The sequence below is a fragment of the Sciurus carolinensis genome, chromosome 5, assembly GCF_902686445.1.
Source record: "Sciurus carolinensis chromosome 5, mSciCar1.2, whole genome shotgun sequence".
In the NCBI taxonomy this organism is placed as follows: domain Eukaryota; kingdom Metazoa; phylum Chordata; class Mammalia; order Rodentia; family Sciuridae; genus Sciurus; species Sciurus carolinensis.
This window is the reverse complement of record NC_062217.1, coordinates 2,724,764-2,744,506: the sequence shown is the minus strand read 5'-3', so window position 1 is coordinate 2,744,506 and position 19,743 is coordinate 2,724,764. Positions and strand designations below refer to the sequence as shown.

General features: G+C 51.0%; 1 protein-coding gene across 1 annotated transcript in view; it reads left to right on the top strand.

The window, feature by feature from the left end:
• The window catches only part of Col4a2 (collagen type IV alpha 2 chain), a 151,660-nt gene that overhangs the window by 33,605 nt on the left and 98,312 nt on the right, over positions 1 to 19,743 (top strand). Inside the window, exon 4 of the mRNA XM_047552910.1 lies at positions 10,314 to 10,394. Within this exon, the coding sequence (XP_047408866.1) occupies positions 10,314 to 10,394 (81 nt within the window). The remainder of the gene's footprint in view (positions 1 to 10,313; positions 10,395 to 19,743) is intronic.

The window sequence follows — 19,743 nt, the reverse complement described above, 5'->3', positions numbered from 1 at the left end:
CAGTGGTCATTGTGGTTCTGCCCGAGCCCTGGGCGCGCAGCCTGCTCTCTGCAGCTCAGCAGTCTGCGCCTTCCTCATGCACCCTCCTGCCACACCTTGCCTTTGGTCTTCTTTAAGAGAAAGCCCTGTGTTTGCCGTGGCATCTCTCCTCTTATTGGGAAGGAACCATGTCTGTTAAACCAAGCTATTATTTTTACTGGGATTATTACTAATTTTATTAGCACTCTAGTTTCAAAGTTGCACCAGTGTGGACTGATTCCCCCGCCCCCTGCTTTCCCACACGCCTCACTGAATTGGCGTGTGATTTTGCAGATTGTGAGGATTTTTCAGGTAGTCATTTAGTGCATGGTGGCAGATAGCCCTGTACGTGACGGGTAGGGACGGGAGGTGAAGTCAATGTGGATTCGACTTTCTTTTTCTCAGTGTGAGAGCTGATGGGAGGGGTCTTAGCTGCAATGATAGGGCAGAGACGTGTGAAGGAGAACATTCCACACTGATGGAACAGTGTGTGCAGTCTAAGTTCTGAGGCAGGTGAAAACCCAAGGGTGTCCGTACTCAGCACCTTAAAATCCTTAACATTCCATCAGCATGAGAAAACAAAACAAAAACAGAAACAAAAAAACCATTAGTGTCAGTTCCCAGTTGGAGCTGACAGGGAAGGAGACTGAAAGTGGAGGAACAGCAGATGCCAGGAACAGAACCCCAGGTGGCAGGAGAGGTGAGCAGGGAGTCCCAGGGAGCCAGGAGGGCCAGGGGCCCAAGGCGAAGGCGGAGCGTGTTGTGTCCTCTGAGTGGAGCGGGATGTGCTCCAAACTGAGAGGTGGGTTCCAGGGACCCACCTAGCCGGGCGTTAGTGATCCACAAGAATGTGGGGGGAGGTGACAGTCTGTATTAAAGATGAAGATACAGGCAGGGCAGGGGAAGGTGATCTGTAGGAACTTGTCTGTTGAAGACCCACGGAGGATGTCTAGGACAGCACATGGCTTCCCTTGGGTGCCCCTGGTGTTGGCCTTGTCATCTCAGCCGTGACCCTGTGTGTGAGCAGACACGTGCATGCACACACACACCAGCTCCTGCAGTGCGGCTGGTGTGCACGTTAGCTCTCAGAATAATGCCGTCTCTGTGGCAGCTCCATGAGGACATCAGCAAGAGGGCCTTTAATGACTGACAGACCTCCTTCCCTGACTTGCTAGGCAAACCCAGCCAGCGCCTGTGCCAGCAGTCTCGCTCCCTGCTGCCAGTCAGATGTGGTAATGAGGGGCTTTCCAAGAGCCAAAGGACCAGTTCTCACCTGAGACCTCTGAGGTTTGTTTCATTTGTAATTCAAAGCCTTGGGGTCCCAGGCAGGAAGTCATTAAGACCAACTAGAATTTAGTCATAGAGTCCTAACCATATCTAAATTGCAAGGAAAATAAGCCTTCAGCTGTTGTAGCAGTTGGAACCACTATAGATGTTATGAGAGGCGGTAGATTCTACAGTGGGTAGGGGAACAGACTTGGGGAAGTAAACAGGAAGTAGAAATAAAGGATAGCAGCATCCAAAGACCAAGACGTTAAGTGACAGGAAAGGGACCCTGGAAATGCAGCAGGCCATCCTCACAAGACCACGCCTCGGGCTCCAAGACAGGCATCGCCTGCGCCCCGGGGGTCCTTGGTTGGCTGCTCTTAAGCCTGCCTGTCCAGTGCTCGGCCCCAGCAGACCCCTGCATGGTCACCGGTTTCTGCCTGCCTGGTCCCTCCCTTCAGCCTCACCCCAGGTCTACTCCCTGGTCTTGGCTGTGCAGGATCTAAGTTTCTCCTCCAGATGACTCAGGATGAGGCAAATCTCCACCCAGCACCTAATAAAGCCGTGCAGCAAATGAGGTCCTCAGGCGAGGACCAGGTTGCTCTCCTCATGGGCTGCAGGGAAGGAAGGGACGGGTGCTTTGGACCAGGCTGGGCCCCAGTGCTCTAGGTGGCTCCCTGCAAGTGGCAGCACCTGCTTCCCTCCTTCGTGTGCTGGTGGCAGGAGGCACACCTGCCTGCCTCACTGGAGAGATCCTTCGTCTGCCTTTTGCCTGTGTGAAGACATAGTCGGGGCGAGGAGGTGCAGCAGGAAATGCCAAGCCCCCGGCCCCACTCGGCCAGCTGGCCTGCTTGTCTTCACCTGCAGCCTTGGGCCCACCCACACCTGAGATCATCCTCTCCCCGGGCCGGAACGAGAGGCACGTTGGCTCATTCCTCTCTGGCTGGGGTTCAGCTCTCATTCCTCTGTCTGCAGCCCCAGGCCCATGAGCCTGGCTGCTGTCTGATGTTCCTGACCAGACTTAGCCAGGCCAGTGTCTCCAGGAAGTACAAGGGGAGCGCTCCTGCAGACTGAGAGGCGGGATCCTCACTCCACGCCCAGGCGGCCCGTGCCCGTTCTCTACACACTGCCTTTCCAGCACCCTTGCCTGCGCTTCCTCTCCTGGCCTCCCTTCCCTCCTCACAGTCTACTCGACCTGCCTGGGTGCTCCCTGACACTCCTCATCCTGGAGTCCAGCAGCCCATTCAGCCATCCTTGGCCTGCCTTGACTGTCCCAGGGATCAGTAGTGTAACTCGGGTAGTGTTCTGACTTGGCCTTTGGCCGCCTGCATGCCGTGCCTGCTGGCCGCCCTCCCCGTCTGTCCAGCTCCTGCCTTAGCATGCGCCCCAGCCCTCCTGCTGGCCATCACAGGCTGCTGCATCTCAGTGACTCCTCTTTGGAAAGCACCACCAGGTTTTGAACTGCCTAAGAAGAAACTGAAGATGGCCACATGGTTGGAAGGAGCTGGTTGAGGTGTGTAAGGATACAAGTGTACAAACCTGTGCCAGCACCTATTGGCTCCTTGAGGCACAAGCACGGTCCCTGCTGGTTACATCTGCTGCCATGGAGAACAGCTGTGCACCTGGGCAGGCCTGGGGAGCACTCGCAGGACCTGGGATTCCACCCTAGGAACTCTCTCCATCTCCCATCCTGGCTGTCCTGCTGCAAACACAGCGGCCTGACCTCCTCTCCTTCCCTGAACCTCCCGGTGCCAGGAGGGAGGCAGCAGCCACCGTGCTGGGACAGCTGGCACCGGTGGGGCCCATCAGGGTTCTTCCTCCAAGTGGGTGAGCACTTCTCCCACCAGCCGGACTCTGCCTCCAGCTGGTGACCATGGCAGGCCTGCTCTCAAGGGATGGCCTTTGTCGCGGGCGCCCTTGAAATGCTGTTAAACAAAGGAAGCAGTTGGCCGGGTCTCCCACGGGCTCGTTGGGGAGAAGGACTTTGTTCTGTGTGTGCCACTCTGGCTGCGTTTCCTTTTCCCTATACCTTGTCTTGCTCATGCCATGCTGGAATTATTTCCTTAATTTCTAAAGCTGCATGTACGGAAATGGCTTATATTTCCTGTTTTGATAAACTAATAGAATTTTGCCGGGAACCTTGTTCTCAAGTTGGCTTTCTTCTATGTTAGGATTAAAAGGATATTTCTAAAACGTCCAGCTTGACTGAACTTGTGATACACAAAGACTCGTATAGATTATTTTGCCTTATAACATGAAAGATAATTACTTTTAGCAATAAGAAGCATTTACCTTTTATATCACTTAGAATGGGTTATTCAATATTCCTCTGTGGAGGAAGTTTGGATTAGGTGCTGGGGGCAATTCAACAGCAAAGTATCTGTAAATTCCCTTCAGAGAATTGCTCTTTTTGGCTGGAGGTATATTGGCTTAAAAAGACTTCCTTGGACGAGAAATTTCTTGGAACATGTGGAGGACAAAATATTCTTTGTTTTAGGACAGATGAGTTTTGTTCTTGAATTTTCATATAAATTTGATTAATACTCATTTTTATGTGCAAGTTGAAAACAATGGCCACCATTTTTCCCTTCATTCATATATATTGTATCAACTGTAGTGATACATCTGCAGAAAGCTGGGTGCATTTCCATGGGTTTGTGCCCTAAAGGTACACAGACAATTGGTACAGGTAGTTAGATAACTACTCTTAAGGAGTCTGAATTTTTTATGTGTTCCCTTTCCTGGTGTTCAAGTTTTCATTCAGAAGTATTTCTGAATATCCTAAGTATAAAACCACCTCTGTGGTTGGAGAAGTGGCACTGGGCACTTTTCTCAACACTTGGAAACGGGGTCATTCTTTGGGATGGCACTCCTTTGCCCCAGCAAGGTGGGGAGGAGGGCCTTTCCTGTCTGCCTGATGGTTCATGAGCCCTGGTAAAGGCAACACGATACCCCTTCTTGCTACCGTGGCATTGCTCCAGTGGAGGCAGAGCCAGCAACCTGTGGGACCGGATGTTCTCTTAATCTTGCAGCTGCTACTGCTGATCTCTGCTCTGACTCTACAGAATTCCATGTATAAATGGCAGAGAAGAATCTCTGCTGGCGGACAGAGAGTCATTGGCCCAAGACACAGAATTCTCTGCTTGGGCGTGATAGGAACCTAGTTCAGGAAGCTGGAGCCTACGTTCCCTGAGAAGACCCAGTACTGGACTTTTGTTCTCCAGGGGAGAAGCCTCCCCAGGGAGGCTAGACCATGCATCTAGAGTAATGTGAATATGTCTGAGACAGATGCTGTGAAATTAGATAGATTTTCAAATCTTTCTAGATGGGATAATGCCAAGACTCAAAGACTCCAAGGAAAGGGATTCCCATACAAAAAGCCAACCAAGATCCACCTTTATGTATATCTTTAAAGCACCTATTTAAAAAAAAAAAAAAAAATCAGTAAAGAAGCAGAAGGAAGACCAGTAGAGTAGAGGAAGGGAAACTGAAGGAGGGAGGGGAAAGAGAAAGAGGAGGTACTGAGGACTAAAGTGGAGCAACTTAAATTCCACGCCAGTACAATTATGCCTGACTACCATGTGTAACTAACTGTAATGCACTAATAAAAGATTTTTTTTAAGTCAACCAAGAAATCCCTTGCTAAAGCTTTCCACTTTCCACCTGGAAACAATGTCAGTCACATTCCAGTTGAATGGAATATGATCCGAGTTCTCCAGAACATGCTTTTTAGGCCTGTGTCTTGCCATCTGGCTCCTGAGCAGTCCAGGTCATTCCCAAGTCCTGTGATTTCTCATCAGCACAGCCATGCTGGCCACCAGTCCAGGACAGGGTAAGATTCAGCAGGAAACAAAGAGCCCTAAAAGGATATATTTTAAAAAAGGAAAAGAGATCTAAAAGTCATCTTGCTCTTTGGAAGCCCAACATCTGTGTCCTGGGTCCTCAGAGCCCCCTGAGTCCACTGCAGGAGCAAGGGAGACCTGAGGACAGCCCTTTTCTAAAGTGGATGTGACTGGCTCTACTGAAGCATGGACCACCCCCCAGGCTGAGACCCCGCCTTCTGCTGCACAAAGATGGCTGTGGCATGCAGCTCCCTCCCAGGCTTCACCGAAGCCCCCCTCCACAATGCCAGGCCCGTCATCTAGTGCAGGCTGTGCAGAGCCCAGCCTGACTGCCTGGAAACCATGTTAGAAGATGGGTTCTGACCCAGTGGATTTTGGGAGGGTACATTCATACCTGGCTGCAGGGAGGCTGCTGCTGCTGGTCCACACTCCAGCTGGGGGCCGGAGTCAGTCCCCTGCCATCCCCTCCACTTCACTGATGAAACTGCTTCCAGGTTTGTCCTCAGCCTCTCTCCCGTGTCTTCACCTGCATGCCCACTCAGGTTTCTCCACAACCCACGGCCCTCTCCACTCTCCTCCTCTCTTGCCACACAGGCTTTGTTTTGAGAATGCCACCTTCATCTCTTCCTGGTGGTGCAGACTGTCCACTGGGATGCTTATGCTGAAGCCACTTTGAACTCTATGCCCAAATTTATCATTTGCATTTATTTTTCAAAACTCTTGTGGCTTCTACAACACTGAAGCTGTCAAGAGATGACATTGATGGCCACATTAATGTCCCCACCCCTGGGAGTGCAGTGTCTCTCCCAGTCTCTTCCGTTCCTCTGCCTTTCTTGAAGGAGCTGATGCTTCAGATGGGGGCCAGGTCTTCAGGGTGGCAGGTGACGAGATAGGTGACCTGATGGACCTGTGTGAGGGCCCTAGCATGTGCTGGCTCTTCTGCTGAAGAAATTGGTGACCCCTCCCAGTTTGAAATGGTCATGCATTTGGGAAACTGCTGAGATGCCTCTGGTTTGAGCCATGACTGGTGCCTCTGAGCTGTCCCTCCTGGACTGTAGGGCATCCACAGGTTGAAGTTGAACCCTGAGCTGGAAGTTGGGGCTACAGTACTGTTGGGACATCCTGAGGGTCATAAGAGGAGTAGACTTCAGTTCACCCCTGTTCATGGGGTTCTGAACCCCTCAAGTGATGACAGGAAGGTCTTGCTCACCGGAGCTGGAGGGTGATGGGCAGCTGGGGGTCTCCTCTCGGTCATCACACCCTCAGGCTAAATGGCGCTTGTGGGGTGGGCTTGTGAGCAGGACAGGAGCATGGTGTAGCCCGAGTGGGCCTGAGTTGAGTGAGTCCCTGTGTTAGCAGGTGCCCTCACGGTCTCCTTGTTCCTGACCCACAGCCCTGCCCACTCTTCTTTAGAGCATCAGCCAGAATCAGCTAGTTCAGTTAGCTCAGTTCAGGCATCTGTTTATTGAATCAACCTTCTTGTCTACTGTGCATACTCCACAAGGCCAGGGACGTTGTCTGCCTGTCCCCACTTTATACCCAGAGCCCAGTGCATTAGGTAAGAATGGATGAAAGAGGGAGGGGGCCAGTGGGTTTGTAAGGGACAGGAGAGGAATGGGCTCTCTGCTTCAGCAGGTTTGACGTCGGGAGTACTAGGAGCCGTCTTCTGGACTGGGGCAGGAGCTCAGGCTCCTCAGTGCCCAGAGCTCCTGGATGGGTTGAAGGGGACAGACACGTGCATTCTCCAGTGCTCAGGGAGGTCACCAGCTTCCACAGATCTTCAGTATAATCGGTCACCTTGGGCCACGGGTCCTCTTTCTCCTGGATTAGCTCAGTTGAATGGACATGGCGTGACCCTAGACAGTGGGTACTGACCGCACCTAGAGAGGGTCTGTAGGAGCCCCGCCCTGGGAGCTTCATCTTCTTCATGCTTCCTTGGAGAAGTCAGTAGCCAGACGCCCATTCTGGGGACCGTGGAGAGCAAGGGGTTGGACATTGTGCTACGCCATTGCTGCCACTGGGAACTCAGACTGGAGGTGAGGAACTGATGGAGATACAACTGACGTTTATTTTTTTAACCTGTGATTTTGTAGAATGAGAAATGTGAAATGCTTGGAGAGACTTAAAAAGAACTGGGAGAAAAGCTTGCCTTTACAGACTTTGAGGTAAACGCTCAGGCCAGAGCCAGTGTCCACCCTTGAGTGGTGGCAGCTCTCGAGACAGAGATGGGGTGGCAGAACCAGCCCTCCCTGCGAAGCAGTTGACCAGCAGGAGGACCGTGGTTTGTCTTTGGGTCACACTGCACTGTAAAGTCAAGGCCGAGGCTGGCAGTGCTGCTGTGAGCTGTTACTACCCTCCTATTAGACAAGAAGGCAGGGACACGGTCCTGGGTCCCATGTAGTCCTTTTCCCACCGCCCAGCCATGGCCTTGGAAGGCATACGCATCTCGAGAGGCTCAGGTGAGAGCTGTGTGCAGAGGCCGTCTGGAGCACCTGCCCTGCCCAGTTAGTAAGTACTCCTGTTTGTCCTGGAGACCTGCCATTCCACTGTGTGGCACTTAGGACCCTTGTGACTCTGGAATTCACAAGAGTCCCTGTGAAGGAGAGGTGAGCTGCCAGTGGGAACATACACACACACACACACACACACACACACACACTCACGTGTGGCTGGAATGTCTGTGACTCAGGGTGGCATGGTCTGTGAGGGGCTGCCTGCCAACGATGTGTGCGTCCTCCCTGGTGAGACAGGGCACCTGCCCACTGGCACGTGTTGGCAAAGTACGGTACCAGAAGGGACCATTCCTTAGTGAGCAGGTCGTGGGAGAGCTCGTTTCTATAACCAAATCCAGTGAATATCTTAAACTTAGAAAAGGGAGTCTGCTCGGTCAGTCAAAACCATTAACATCTTTCCAACCCATGATTTACACACAGGGATCTGGTAAGTGGCTCTAAAGTCAGATTTTAAAATAGCACGTGAAACACCAGAGGGAGCGTGAGCAGAGCCCCCAGCCCTTTCCCAGCAACTGGCAAACGAATCTCTGGGTCAGCGGGGTCAGCTGCCAAGGCACCTTTCAGACCATGGTCACGTGGAATGCAGTGTGAATGCACCGGCCCATCCAGGCCTGTCCCATGGTGCTGAGGATAAGCCGTGGAACCTGCCGCTTATGTGAAGCTGTGCTCCTAAAAACCCCACATCCAAAACCGTGGAAATCATATACGTAAACACTGAAACCATAGAAAATCACCTGAGGGCATAAAAGGGTTTTATATGTGCTTACTTTTATACTGTGGAACTCAGCAGTCTCATTAACCTCACTTGGGACAAAAAGAGATTTAAAAGGAGCTATATTAGTTTCCTTAGAGGATTTGAGATGCTCCGACTTTCTGGAATTCTTCAAAGCAGTGACTGATGCATCAGGGACTGGATTAGATCAAGAATTATTGTAAGAGCACAAAATACGTGGAGGTCTCCCGTGAGTCCTCTCTGGCTGTGAGCCCAGGGGCGGATGTCAGTCTCTTCAGGAAGAGCCTTGAGGGACCGCGGAGGCCCAAGGCGGAGGCCCAACGCTGGCCAGGCAGATGTTGGGAGTCAGACATGTGCTTGTCCTGCACGTCCAGGGTTGAGCATGGGCAGTGCACTGAGCAGGACCGCAGCAGGACCATGGCCGTGCCGCCTGCCTGTCATGTGGATGCCCACAGTAGTGGGAACAGGGAGGACTCTGGCTCACGTCTGTCACAAAAACCTTGCAGAGGGGACCCCAGGGCCCGTCCTGCTGGGTCCCTGAGGCGTGGCTCGGAGAGGAGGAAAGCACTGTGACCACATGCAGAACTGCCTGACACTGCACCATCCCGCGGGCCAGGGGTCTGCTTTCACAAGGTTAGGCTCAGGGAGTGCCAGAGGCTGCCGGTGTCCAGAGCCCCTCACGTGTGACTGTCTGTCGCATGGCCACACGAGACGTCGTGTGGGCACACGAGACGCTTGCAGAACTGTGGCCAAGCGTGAAGAACCAGATAAGATTTTCCTCCATGAAAGGCGGCACCAGCTCACTGGGGGAGGGCCTATAGCTCCCCTGGGAGAGCAGTGGGGGCCTGGGCTGCAGCTTGACCCCTTGGACAGAGGAGAAAAGAGGGCGGGGCTGCTTGTCCTGCTCCAGGTACCCGCCCTGGGAACAGTCTGGGGCAACGAGGCAGGGTCCCACTCATGCGGTCCAGTCCCCATCTTCCTTTATCCTAAATGCTGAAATCAGGAGTGAGGAATCTCTTCCCCAGTGGAACCGCCAGACAGAGGACCCCCCGGGTCTCCAGTGAGCCCACTTCAGAGTTGCTTTCATAGCAGAAGGTTCCACTCTGCCTCCCCGGTAACTGAACTAGTTCTGGGAGTAGCCTGGTTCCTCCTCCTCACAGCAGATCAGCTGGCTCCCAGAGCAAGAGGGATGGGGTGGGCTCTCCCTACAGGTGTGCCCCCCTGAGTCTTCACAGGCAGTGCCCGCTGCAGGGTCTGTCCCCTGGTCGGTGCACATTCTCATTCTCCTGTTCACACTCGCTAGGACTGGTACTACCTGGCGGGTCCCAGAGCAGCCTGGCCTCAGGTCCCGCTCCTCTCACCCGGGCTCACTCGGGCCTCTCCAGGATGCATCCCTCCACCTCCAGGTACGAGGAGGAGTTGCTTCCCACCCTGGGCCCCTCATTCCTACCACAGCCTGTGTCCTGTGGCATAGTCAGTTGAATGCAATGCCGATCTGCCTCTCACCTGGACTCCCCGGGTTCAGGGAACCTTCTCAAGGCATGCAAGGCCATTGACCACAGAACGCATGACACCCAGAGTGAGCACACAGGCAGAAGGAACCCAGGGAGGTGGTGATGAGCCAGGCGGGCTCACTGATGCCACCGCAGGATGGGCCCGGGGAGGTGGTGATATGCCAGGTGGCCTCGCTGATCCCACAGCAGGATGTGCTGGTGGGGAGGCCAGGCGTGTCGGCTGTAGGGCAGATGGGAACCCTCACTACCTTTTGCTCAGTATGGCTGTGAACCCATTTAAAACTGTTCTAAATAAATGCTCATTAAATAGGTTGAATGAATCATTGTTTGTTAGAGTTGAAAGGACTCCCAGCAGGTGGTATCGTGACCCACACTGTAGATAACACGGCTTAAGTAACACTCTTTGCTTTGTGCTTGATTTTTGCAGGGTGTGAAGAAGTTCGATGTGCCCTGTGGAGGGAGAGACTGCAGTGGCGGCTGCCAGTGCTACCCCGAGAAAGGAGGACGCGTAAGTCAGAGCATCGCCATTAATGCTTCCTGACGCTGCTGTTTGGAGTGAAAGTGCCTGAGTTACCTGATTAAGTCAATTGAATGCTTTTCTAAGAAATTTAATACAACCACATTCTCTTTACCAGCACAAGTAACAATGCCAAATTGAGCAGATTTACACCACTTTTCCTTTTCTCTTTTTCACTGTTAAGACATATGGTCATCCCTCAGCATCTGTTGGAGATAGGTTCCCAGACACCCCTGGGTGTCACAAGCTGACACTCAAGTCCTTTACAGAATGTGGCACAAGATTTGCATGGCGCCCACACACATCGTCCTCCACTTCAGATCACTCTAGATGACTTTTAATACCTAAGGCAACATAAATAGATGTTATACTGTACAATTTAGGAAGTAAAGACAAGAAATCTGTACAAATACAGTACAGAAGCAATATTATAAAAATATTTTTAATATTTTTATATTAAAAATGGTGGTTGAATCCATAGACATGGAACCTTCCAATATGGAGGGCAGGCTGCATGTGCAAGTGGGTATATATACACTTGGGCATATGTATACATGTAAGGCAATGATGTTTATACTTAAATTTTATACAAACATACCTTGTAAAAATATTACAGAAGAGAAAACAATTGCATTTGTACTCCAGTGTAGGTATGCAAACTAGAGAGGATCAGCCTTTATACCATGGGTAGTGATTCTGAATTTAAAATTACTCATTCCCTGAATGCTCTTTTATAGCTCGTTTCACAGATAAGCAAGAAAAAAAACAAGGCTACCCCAAATTATTACAGAACCCCTGGCAGAATTTGAACTGTTGATCTGATGTTGGGTTTAATGTGTTCAGTGCTTAATTGAAATGGTTGGTCTCTCACTCTGTTGCCTTTGAAGCAGGTGTTTGAGTCTTTACTTGTTTCTAAAGATAGTCCTTCTGCTTATATGTTCAGGCCCACCGTGCTTGTGGAGGCCTAGGAGTAGCATTTCACATTATGCCGCAGTGCTGACCTTTCTGTCCCTGGAATTCCTGCTGGTCTGCACCTCTGGTGACTGCCAGGTGGTGGGAGGCCATTGGGAATTCTTGCCTTCTGTGCCATTGTTGCCAGAACCCACTACAGTCCCAGGTGCCAGCGAGTTTCCCCAGTGGAGTCCTGAAGGCAGTTTTTGATGTGGCTGTGCCCACTCCTGCCTCTGGCTGTGGGACTCTGCCACCTTGGGGTTCTTTCTCCACTCCTGAGTCCCCTCCACGAGACATGACTCCTAGTCTTCAGAGCAAGGACCCTTGGTCAGTGTGGTGGCCTTGTTTTGCTAACCTGTGACTGATGACTACGCCAGTGGCAGAGATCACCTCGGAGGGGCTGTGCCTGGGACCAAGGCCACCTCACGTGCCGTGTTCATCAGGCCTTGCCATTCGCAGATGGTGAGCCTCGGCTTTAGCGAAGGGTCTTAGACTTGATGTTTTAGGAATTGTAGGTCATTCGTCAGCATCTAACAAGGATCATGTTTTTATATACATGGTTGCATCTCCTGAGGTTTTGGCTGCCCCGGGTTCCCTGCCATTGATTTTCCCGGTGCTGAAATGAGAGATCTGTGGAGGGAGCCTGGGCGCAGACGCTCCGAGCACTCAGCCAGCTGCCTTATATGGACACGAAGCAGATGAGTCAGCAGTGTACAAACATCTGCCCCCAGGGTGTCGGGTGGCACTCGGCTGGAGAGGGCCTCTGTGTTCTCCAAGGACTCAGCCAGACAGAGCTCAGCCCAAGCAGAAGCTGCAGACTTCTGTGTTTCTTTCTCACTTCTTGTGATTATCAAATGCAGAACCAGGACAGAATTGTTTGTGTTGCCTTTACAAGAACTCAGTCCTTCAGCGAAGATGCAGGCGTTGCCACTAGCATGCCCATGTACTGCCGTTCTGCCCCACATCTTTTCAGAGGTCTCTAGGGAGGAGATCCCTAAGGTCCCTAAGTCTCTGAGCAAGTTCACAGCACAGACACTGAGACCTTGTTACTGCTCAGCGTTTCTAGCTAAGGAAGCAGCTGCATCTGAGTTTAGATGTTCTCAAGTAAAGTGTAGAGCTGACCCCCTCTGGTTAATTTGATAGACTCTAGTAATCCAAGACTCAGGTGGGCTGGGGGTCCCTCTAACCACTAAACAGGTCATCAACACTGATCAAAGTAGAAATTTGGCCACTCTCCGAGCAATTTGTGCAGGAGTAAAGAGACCACACCCACTCTGCAGCCTTCACACTGTCATCCACTGTCCTAGCACTCGGGTGGCCTGACACCATGAGTCCCACCTGCGATGTGGCTGAACAGACGTTGTTGAGATGTGGGACTGGTCAGCATTGAAGGTTGACCAGTTAGTTCTGGGACGCCAATGCACACTTGTCAGTAAGACGGTAGAAACAACTAGTAGTAAAAGGAGAGAAAACCCAGCATGGGGAGAGAAGCAACCACGCTGCCTGAGGCACACCTAGCCCCTTACTGAAGGTGTTTGTTGGGCCGATTGCCTCTGCTTCTTTAAAACAGTTATTAAGATACGGCATTGGGGGCTGGGGCGTAGCTCAGTGCAAGAGCACTTGCCTAGCACATGTGAAGCACTGGGTTTGAGCCTTAGCACCACATAAAAATAAACAAATAAAATAAAGGCATTCTGTCCATCTACAACTACATAAAAATTTTTTTTAAAAGATATTGGTTTCAATACTACAAACTTGGTGTATTTGATTACCAACTATGTGAATTAATAAATGGGTTAAAGATTTATTAGTTAGCAGATTCATCCAGATGTGTTTCTGTAGAAAGCAGGGCCACATCTGCCCTACTTTTGGCTTGATAGTATTTTTTAAGTAATGTAATATATAAAAATAGCAGTTGGACAGAGTCTGCTCTCCAGAGAGCTGCGTGCATAGTTTGTTCTTTCCCACAGCTTCCCCTGGGCTGCCTTGCCATATATTTTCTCCCTGGTGCTACTGTAGCAGCGATGAAACACCTCCCAGCAGGCTCTCCACCCCCATCCCTGGCTAAGTCCACCTTATATGGACATGGTACCCCAACCAGTGTGCTCCTCACCATGGTGACTGCAACAGCAGAAACTGCATGTTACTGGATAACTTTTGGACTCCAAGCAGAAATCACAAGCATACTGTGGATTCCAGTTCCAGATGAATTCTCATGTTACCAAATGAATGAGCTTTGCATAAAACATACGGAGCCTGATCTTGCACCCTTAGTTGGTGAGCTGCAAGTTCTCCTGGCAGGGAGAGAAGTGCTTTTGGGGGGCAGAACCACTAGGCCCCTGATAGTTCCAGCAAGCCACAGTGCCCCCACTCCCTGGTCAGAGCTGAGAGGTGCGGTGTGATTCACACTTGCGTCAGGAGGGGAAGGGCCTACATGAACTCATAACCAACTTGTGGCAGAGACCCGAACCAAAGCATGTGCTGGGTGGTTTTTATGCACGGATCTTGTGTGGGTGTTCCTCGGCTGTGTCTTGCAGGTGGGCGGATGGGAAGGCAGGAAAATGCATTCTTGGGCTCTGACTGTAGGCTCAAAGGGGTAGCAAGCCCAAGATGACAAGACTGCTAGCCTCAGGCTTAGGAAGGAGAGGGGCCTGGGCAGTGAGCCAGTGACTGGCAAGCCTCCTCTGCAGGTGGACTGCAGTCATGAGCAGTTTGCTCTGCTGTGCTCTAGTCATCAGTCCAACCCTGCCCAATACAGTCAGGGGACGGTCCCTTTTCACACCAGCAGCCGGTTTCCAGGCAGAAGCTTCAGAGTAGCATGCAGCTACTAAGCAGAAGTCCTTGCCAACCCGTCGTACACCAACATGGCCCAGAAAGGACAAAGAATTGTTCAGCAGTAGCAGAAATGCCGCCTGGCTTCCGGGCCATGACCCTGTCTACACATGACTCACCCGCTTTCCAAACCGTGGGGTTATTTTTAGTGGGACTTTGGAGCAAAGGTGCCCTGGCTCCCCCTAAGTCCAGGAGCTGCAGCAGCTCAACCCTCCATCACTTTCTGTGGGGAAAATAGGTTTGGATGGGAGCCGCCCAAGTACAAGTCAGACCACGCTAGGCCCGTAAAGTGGCGTTTCCTTCACATCTTTCACGTCGCTGTGAGAGAGCCTCGCTTCCTTCGAGCGGTGGAGTCTCGCATCCCTTCAGCCTCAAATGTCTGTTCAGTGTGTTCTGCTTCAACTGCCGCAGGTGAGGCCCAGGGCTAGGAGAAGGGCTCGCACCAGTGAATGTGGAAGCCACCCCCCAGTACAGCATACCTGAGCAAGTGAGGACTGTGACCTCCGCAGAGAGGGCGCAGGGAGGCAAGGATGGAGGGGAAGGTGGCGGGGAGGGATTACACAGGCCTGGGAGGCCAGATGACAAGCCCTCAGGAGACGCCCTCCAAGATGTCAGCTAGCTGATCCCGGGTCACAGAGCCCTTTCAGGGAACACTAAAACTCATTCAATCCAGACCTAGTTATAGGCAAAGAAACCGTGGAAGATCCGAAACGTGGCCCCAAATACAGACTAGATTGCATTTAGCCTTAACTGCCCACTAAAATTTAAGAATAATATTTATTCACTCAGCAGATATTCTTTGCACATCCGTCATGTATCAGGCCCTATTTGGTCTGCTGGCACTGATATTCCAGTGCCATGTGCTCCTGGAGAATCATCCTGGGCCACGTTCAGTCTGCACTGTCCAGCATGGCTGTTTGAGTGACGGAAGTGTGGCTAGTGAGCAGATGGGCTGAATTTTAGATTTTATTTTATTTCAATTAATTAAAATCCAAGCAAAAGCAGCACCTGGCATGTGGGTGCCACCCTGAACATCAGTGCTAATGCAGCAGGGTGGTGGGAGGAGCCGGGGCAGGAGGAGAAATGATAACAGTCGGTGCGTAAGAACATTCCCAAAGGTAAGCCCTGGGTGAGGACAGGACAATGGAAAGCCAGACCTCGTGAAAGTGAGACCAGGATTTGCACTGTGGCTTATAGCTTTACAAAATGGCCTTATCTCAGAAGTAACCCAGCCCAGGGCACAGCACGTTGGAAATGCTGGACACACAGGCCCTCCAGCTCAGACAGGAGGGCAAGTTCTCCAGGGCCCTCCTCACCCTCTCCTCCCCAGGGCCTCCTGCAGAGACTGTGCTTCTTGCTTTTCCAACGTGAGCTTCGACCAGAGCTCCTGGTATGGTGGCTTTGGCCAGCTTGGGATCCCCCTTGAACCCTTGAGCACATGTGACTCTTCCCCTCTTTAGCAAGATTGCAGTGGATATAGTCTTTTGTTGTTGTTATTATTGTTCTAATTAGTTACACATGACAGCAGAACGCATTTCAACTCATTGTACGCAAGTGGAGCGAAACTTCTCACTTCTCTGATTGTACACAATGTAGAGTTGCAGTGGGTATATTCTCAATGTGGGACTTTTAGCAAACTATTTTGAAAATGAGTTAATTATGCTGCTAGGGAAGAAGAAGAAATTGCAGTTTCTATCCCCACTCCCTGTTCTACCCCAATATGATGAATATTTAATGTCAAAAGGACTATTGTGACACTGTTCAGGATTTGATACCCAAAAAAGGCCAAGTTGGAGCTCACCCAAAAAGAAAAGTAATGTACTTAAAATAATTTTAATATTGCTTCACTGAATAGACTCAAAGAACATCACCAGAGAGAATCTGATGATTGGAGGCTCGTGTGCAGAGGGATGGGGTGCAGCCCAGTGGTGGACTGCATGCTTGGCACACACGAGGCTCTGGTTCCGTCCCTAGCACCTCCAAAGGAAGTCAGTATTTAGAAAAAAAAATTCCCAGTGTCTTTAGATTCAGTGCTGGGGATCAAACCCAGGGCCTCACGCACACCTGGCCAGCCCTCTGTGACAGCTGTGTCCCCAGTTCCCATTGTCTTTGAAATCACCATTTCCTTTGTCTGAAACATGATAAATTTCTACCCTGAATTCCATTGTTTCCTATCAGTAAAATATATTCTTAAGTAGTAGGAATGGTGAAAGTCTCTGGTAATAAGTAATCTCGGTGGTGATGACCTAACGCTTATCAACTTCAGCAGATGCCGTTCCTCTCACAGCTGCTTACTGCAACAGCTAAGCAGGTATTTGCTGAACACTGGAGTCAGCAGGGAACAAGTGACTAGGTGCAGGTCTTCTCGGCGACTGACAAGGAAGCCTTGCAAGGTGATGTGCCTGAGTGCAGAGCAGAAAGTGGAAAGGTCTTTGGATCTTGTTTTTCCGCTTCTCCTTCTGATGGACTCTGTACACATACACCCCCAAAATGCTTTTGCAGCCTGTGCCATGTTCTTTCATAGCCGCTCCTGATTCCAGGGCTTGCTGACGAGAGGTGGCACTCAATCCTCTGCTACCCTGGAGATGCAGGGAGAAGCCACTGTCTTTCTGAGAGAGCCACACACCCCTCTGTGTCCTTCTGGATTTACATCCAAACAAGCCAACCATAGAGTAGGAATTTTCAGAGCTCAGAGCAAGGATTAGAGTCCAGAGAAAAATTAACCCCTTTGTTCCTTAGCCGGATTCCTGGCTGGCCAGATGATTTCTGAAAGACAAACTGAAGAGCAGGGACATTTATATGGGTTGCAGAGGCACAGAAGTGACCCTGGGAGCCAGCACTGGCTGGTGCAGGCAGAAAAGGCCCTTCCATGGGCTTGGGGCAGTGGGCTCAGGCCATGAGGCATCCGCACCAGCCACCCCACCAGGAGCAGTGGCAGAAGACCAGCTGACTCCATCTGAAGCTGGCAGTTCTGGGGACATGTCCTTCCTTCCAGAGCTTCATGGAAAACATGGGTGGTGGCTCACGCCCAGGGCAAGGAGAGTGGCAACTCCTCTGTGTCTTGATGGGAAACCCCACAGCCTCCCAGCGGGGCAGGAACCCACAGTTCCACTGTTCTCAAGATCCAGCAGAAGCCCTGGCCTCAGACACCCTGCATTCCGCTCCTCCGGAGGGACATCTGGGCAAGTGGGCACGGACGCTCTTCTCCTCTCGCAGGAGAGCCACGCTGGCGCAGCGACCTGTTTCGTTTTATTCACTTCCCAGTTCATACTTAATAAACAATGGCAGGATTTCTAAAAAGACCAGAGCAAAGTCTTTCCAGTGATACAGGCTTCCTAAGTGCTGCCATGGCAGCAGAGGCGTCGCCTCTCGGTGTCCCCTTGTGTAGCAGAGGGAGCTAAAAGGGCTGGCTCTCTGGGTGGGCAGCATGCACCTTCTACCTGAGAGTGGTCAGCCTCTAAGTCCTGCGGAGCCATTCAGTCCGGGCCTACCTGTCCATCCTTGTCAGCAGGCCTCTGCCCATTGCTACAAAAATAAGGAGAAAGTCGATGCATGGCTTTCAGAGTTACAGAATTACTCCTTCCATTTCCTTTCAGTCATGGCAAAATAATCAGAAGGAAGTGTGGCAGAAATGCCAACCTCAGAGATCCTGTGCACACTGTCCTGGGGACATCTGAGCTTGCCACCGGGGAAGTGGGAACAGGTTCTTCTCCTCCCTGCCTTATTTTCACCATCTTTAAACCTTCAGAAACTACCCCATCCTCCACACTCAAAGGGCAAAGATGGCACACATATCTATGTCACTATCATTGGCATCAGAGTGAACATTAAATAAGTTTATTTTTAATAGTTTTGAGCATTTCAAAAATTTCCTAAGAAGCCAGCCAACCAGAGGCCTAGAGCAGCCTGCCAGTCTTAGCCCTCTGGCATCTCAGCCAAACTAGCTCACTGTGGTGTAGACAAGTGGATCATTCAAGTTGTCAGATGTCTGACTCATGTGGGAAGCACAAAGCAGCCTTCAAAAGACCATATGGCCCTGCTGCTTAAAAAGATCAAAATACCCCTGCCCCTTTCTCTCTGTGCCCAGTCGAGAGGCTTAAATTCTAGAAGAACCAAAGCAGAAACAGACTTTCTAGTGACCCAACACAAGCCCTGCTTTGAGGACAGTTTCCTCCCAGGCCACACTGAGGACATTAAAGACCCCCTGCAGGAACAAAAGCTTTCATATCCTAGACACTGTTGGGATGGATAATTCCTGAAGGTTTGGAACCAGAAAGAAAGAAAGAAAGAAAACAGAATGGAATGGAAGTAATTAATGCTGGCTAAATATCATCTTTGGCCTAATGAGTTCTCAGTGGCTTCGTCAGCATCAGTGTTTTTTATTAAATTGTTGTCTTGGTGAGACACAGGCCTACTCTTCAAACTTGGAGTCTGTTTTAAATAAGGAAACAGTCAAGCGAATCCTGGGGCGAGGCCGGCCACTGTAGTGAGCGTGCAAGTCCTGCGAGCGCCTGCGTGGGGGCGCTTGCTTTTAAGAAGACCACGGGACGTGATGGCCGTGGTGTTTTAAGTCTTGTGAAGACGTTAGATGATCAGTTTTGTGCACTGCACCCTGTTCAGCATCTGTCCGCCAAGCCTGCTGTTCTAGGTTTGGTGAAAGGAACGTTGCGTGACCTTTGAGGACAAAGGAGCGCTTGTGGATCTCAGGGCTTCCACAAAGCCGAGGAAGCCACTGTCCTTTCTCCTGTCGCTTCTCACCTTCTGCTCATCTCAGGCCAGCCTGGAGAAGTGGCCGGGCAGTGGGAAACACAAGCCACAGGAGGCAGCGTGCACAGTCTCTAGCCGGCAGTCTGTGTGCCCAAGCCAGCCCTGCAACCCAAGCGACATGCGCACCTCTCGGCCCAGAGGCTGGAGTGTCTGTCCAGAGCGTCGACAAGGCTTCTCCCCAGCCTCATTTCCAGGAAGTGCAGCCAATGCCCCCAAGATATCTGACAGATACCTGTCTGATATTAACTCCAGGGCAGGGAAAGGAGCTGGGGAGACTTTTCTGATAACAACGGGAGAAAAACCACAGCATAGCTTTATATCTGTCCAGAATGAAGTTCATAGAGAACTCAGTTAAAAGTTCACTTGATTACAAAATAGAACCTAACTCTTGAAAGTTGAACTTAAAAACTTCTCTTCTTCAAAGTGGAACCTCCGAGGAGAACTGTTACCTAACATTGAGTCCCACCTTAAAGTGCAAGTCGATAAGACTCGTTTCACAGCTTCCCTTGAGGGACCCGGAGTGTAGACTGGGTGTAGCTGGTGACACAGCTCCTTTCTAGCATGCAGAACACCTCAGTTCGATCCCCAGCTTGAAAAAAAAAAAAAATGAAAAAAGAAAAGATGGCCAAGGGTCATGTGCACTTACAGGGTGCTTCCGTCTCTTCCCTTATCAATCCCACACTGTCTCAGAAGTGACTTCTGCTCTAGCAGGATTTATCATGAGCTTTCTGCACTTCAAAGAGGGAAAGCCAGAGACTGGAGAGTGACCCCAGCCTGCTTATCCTCAGGT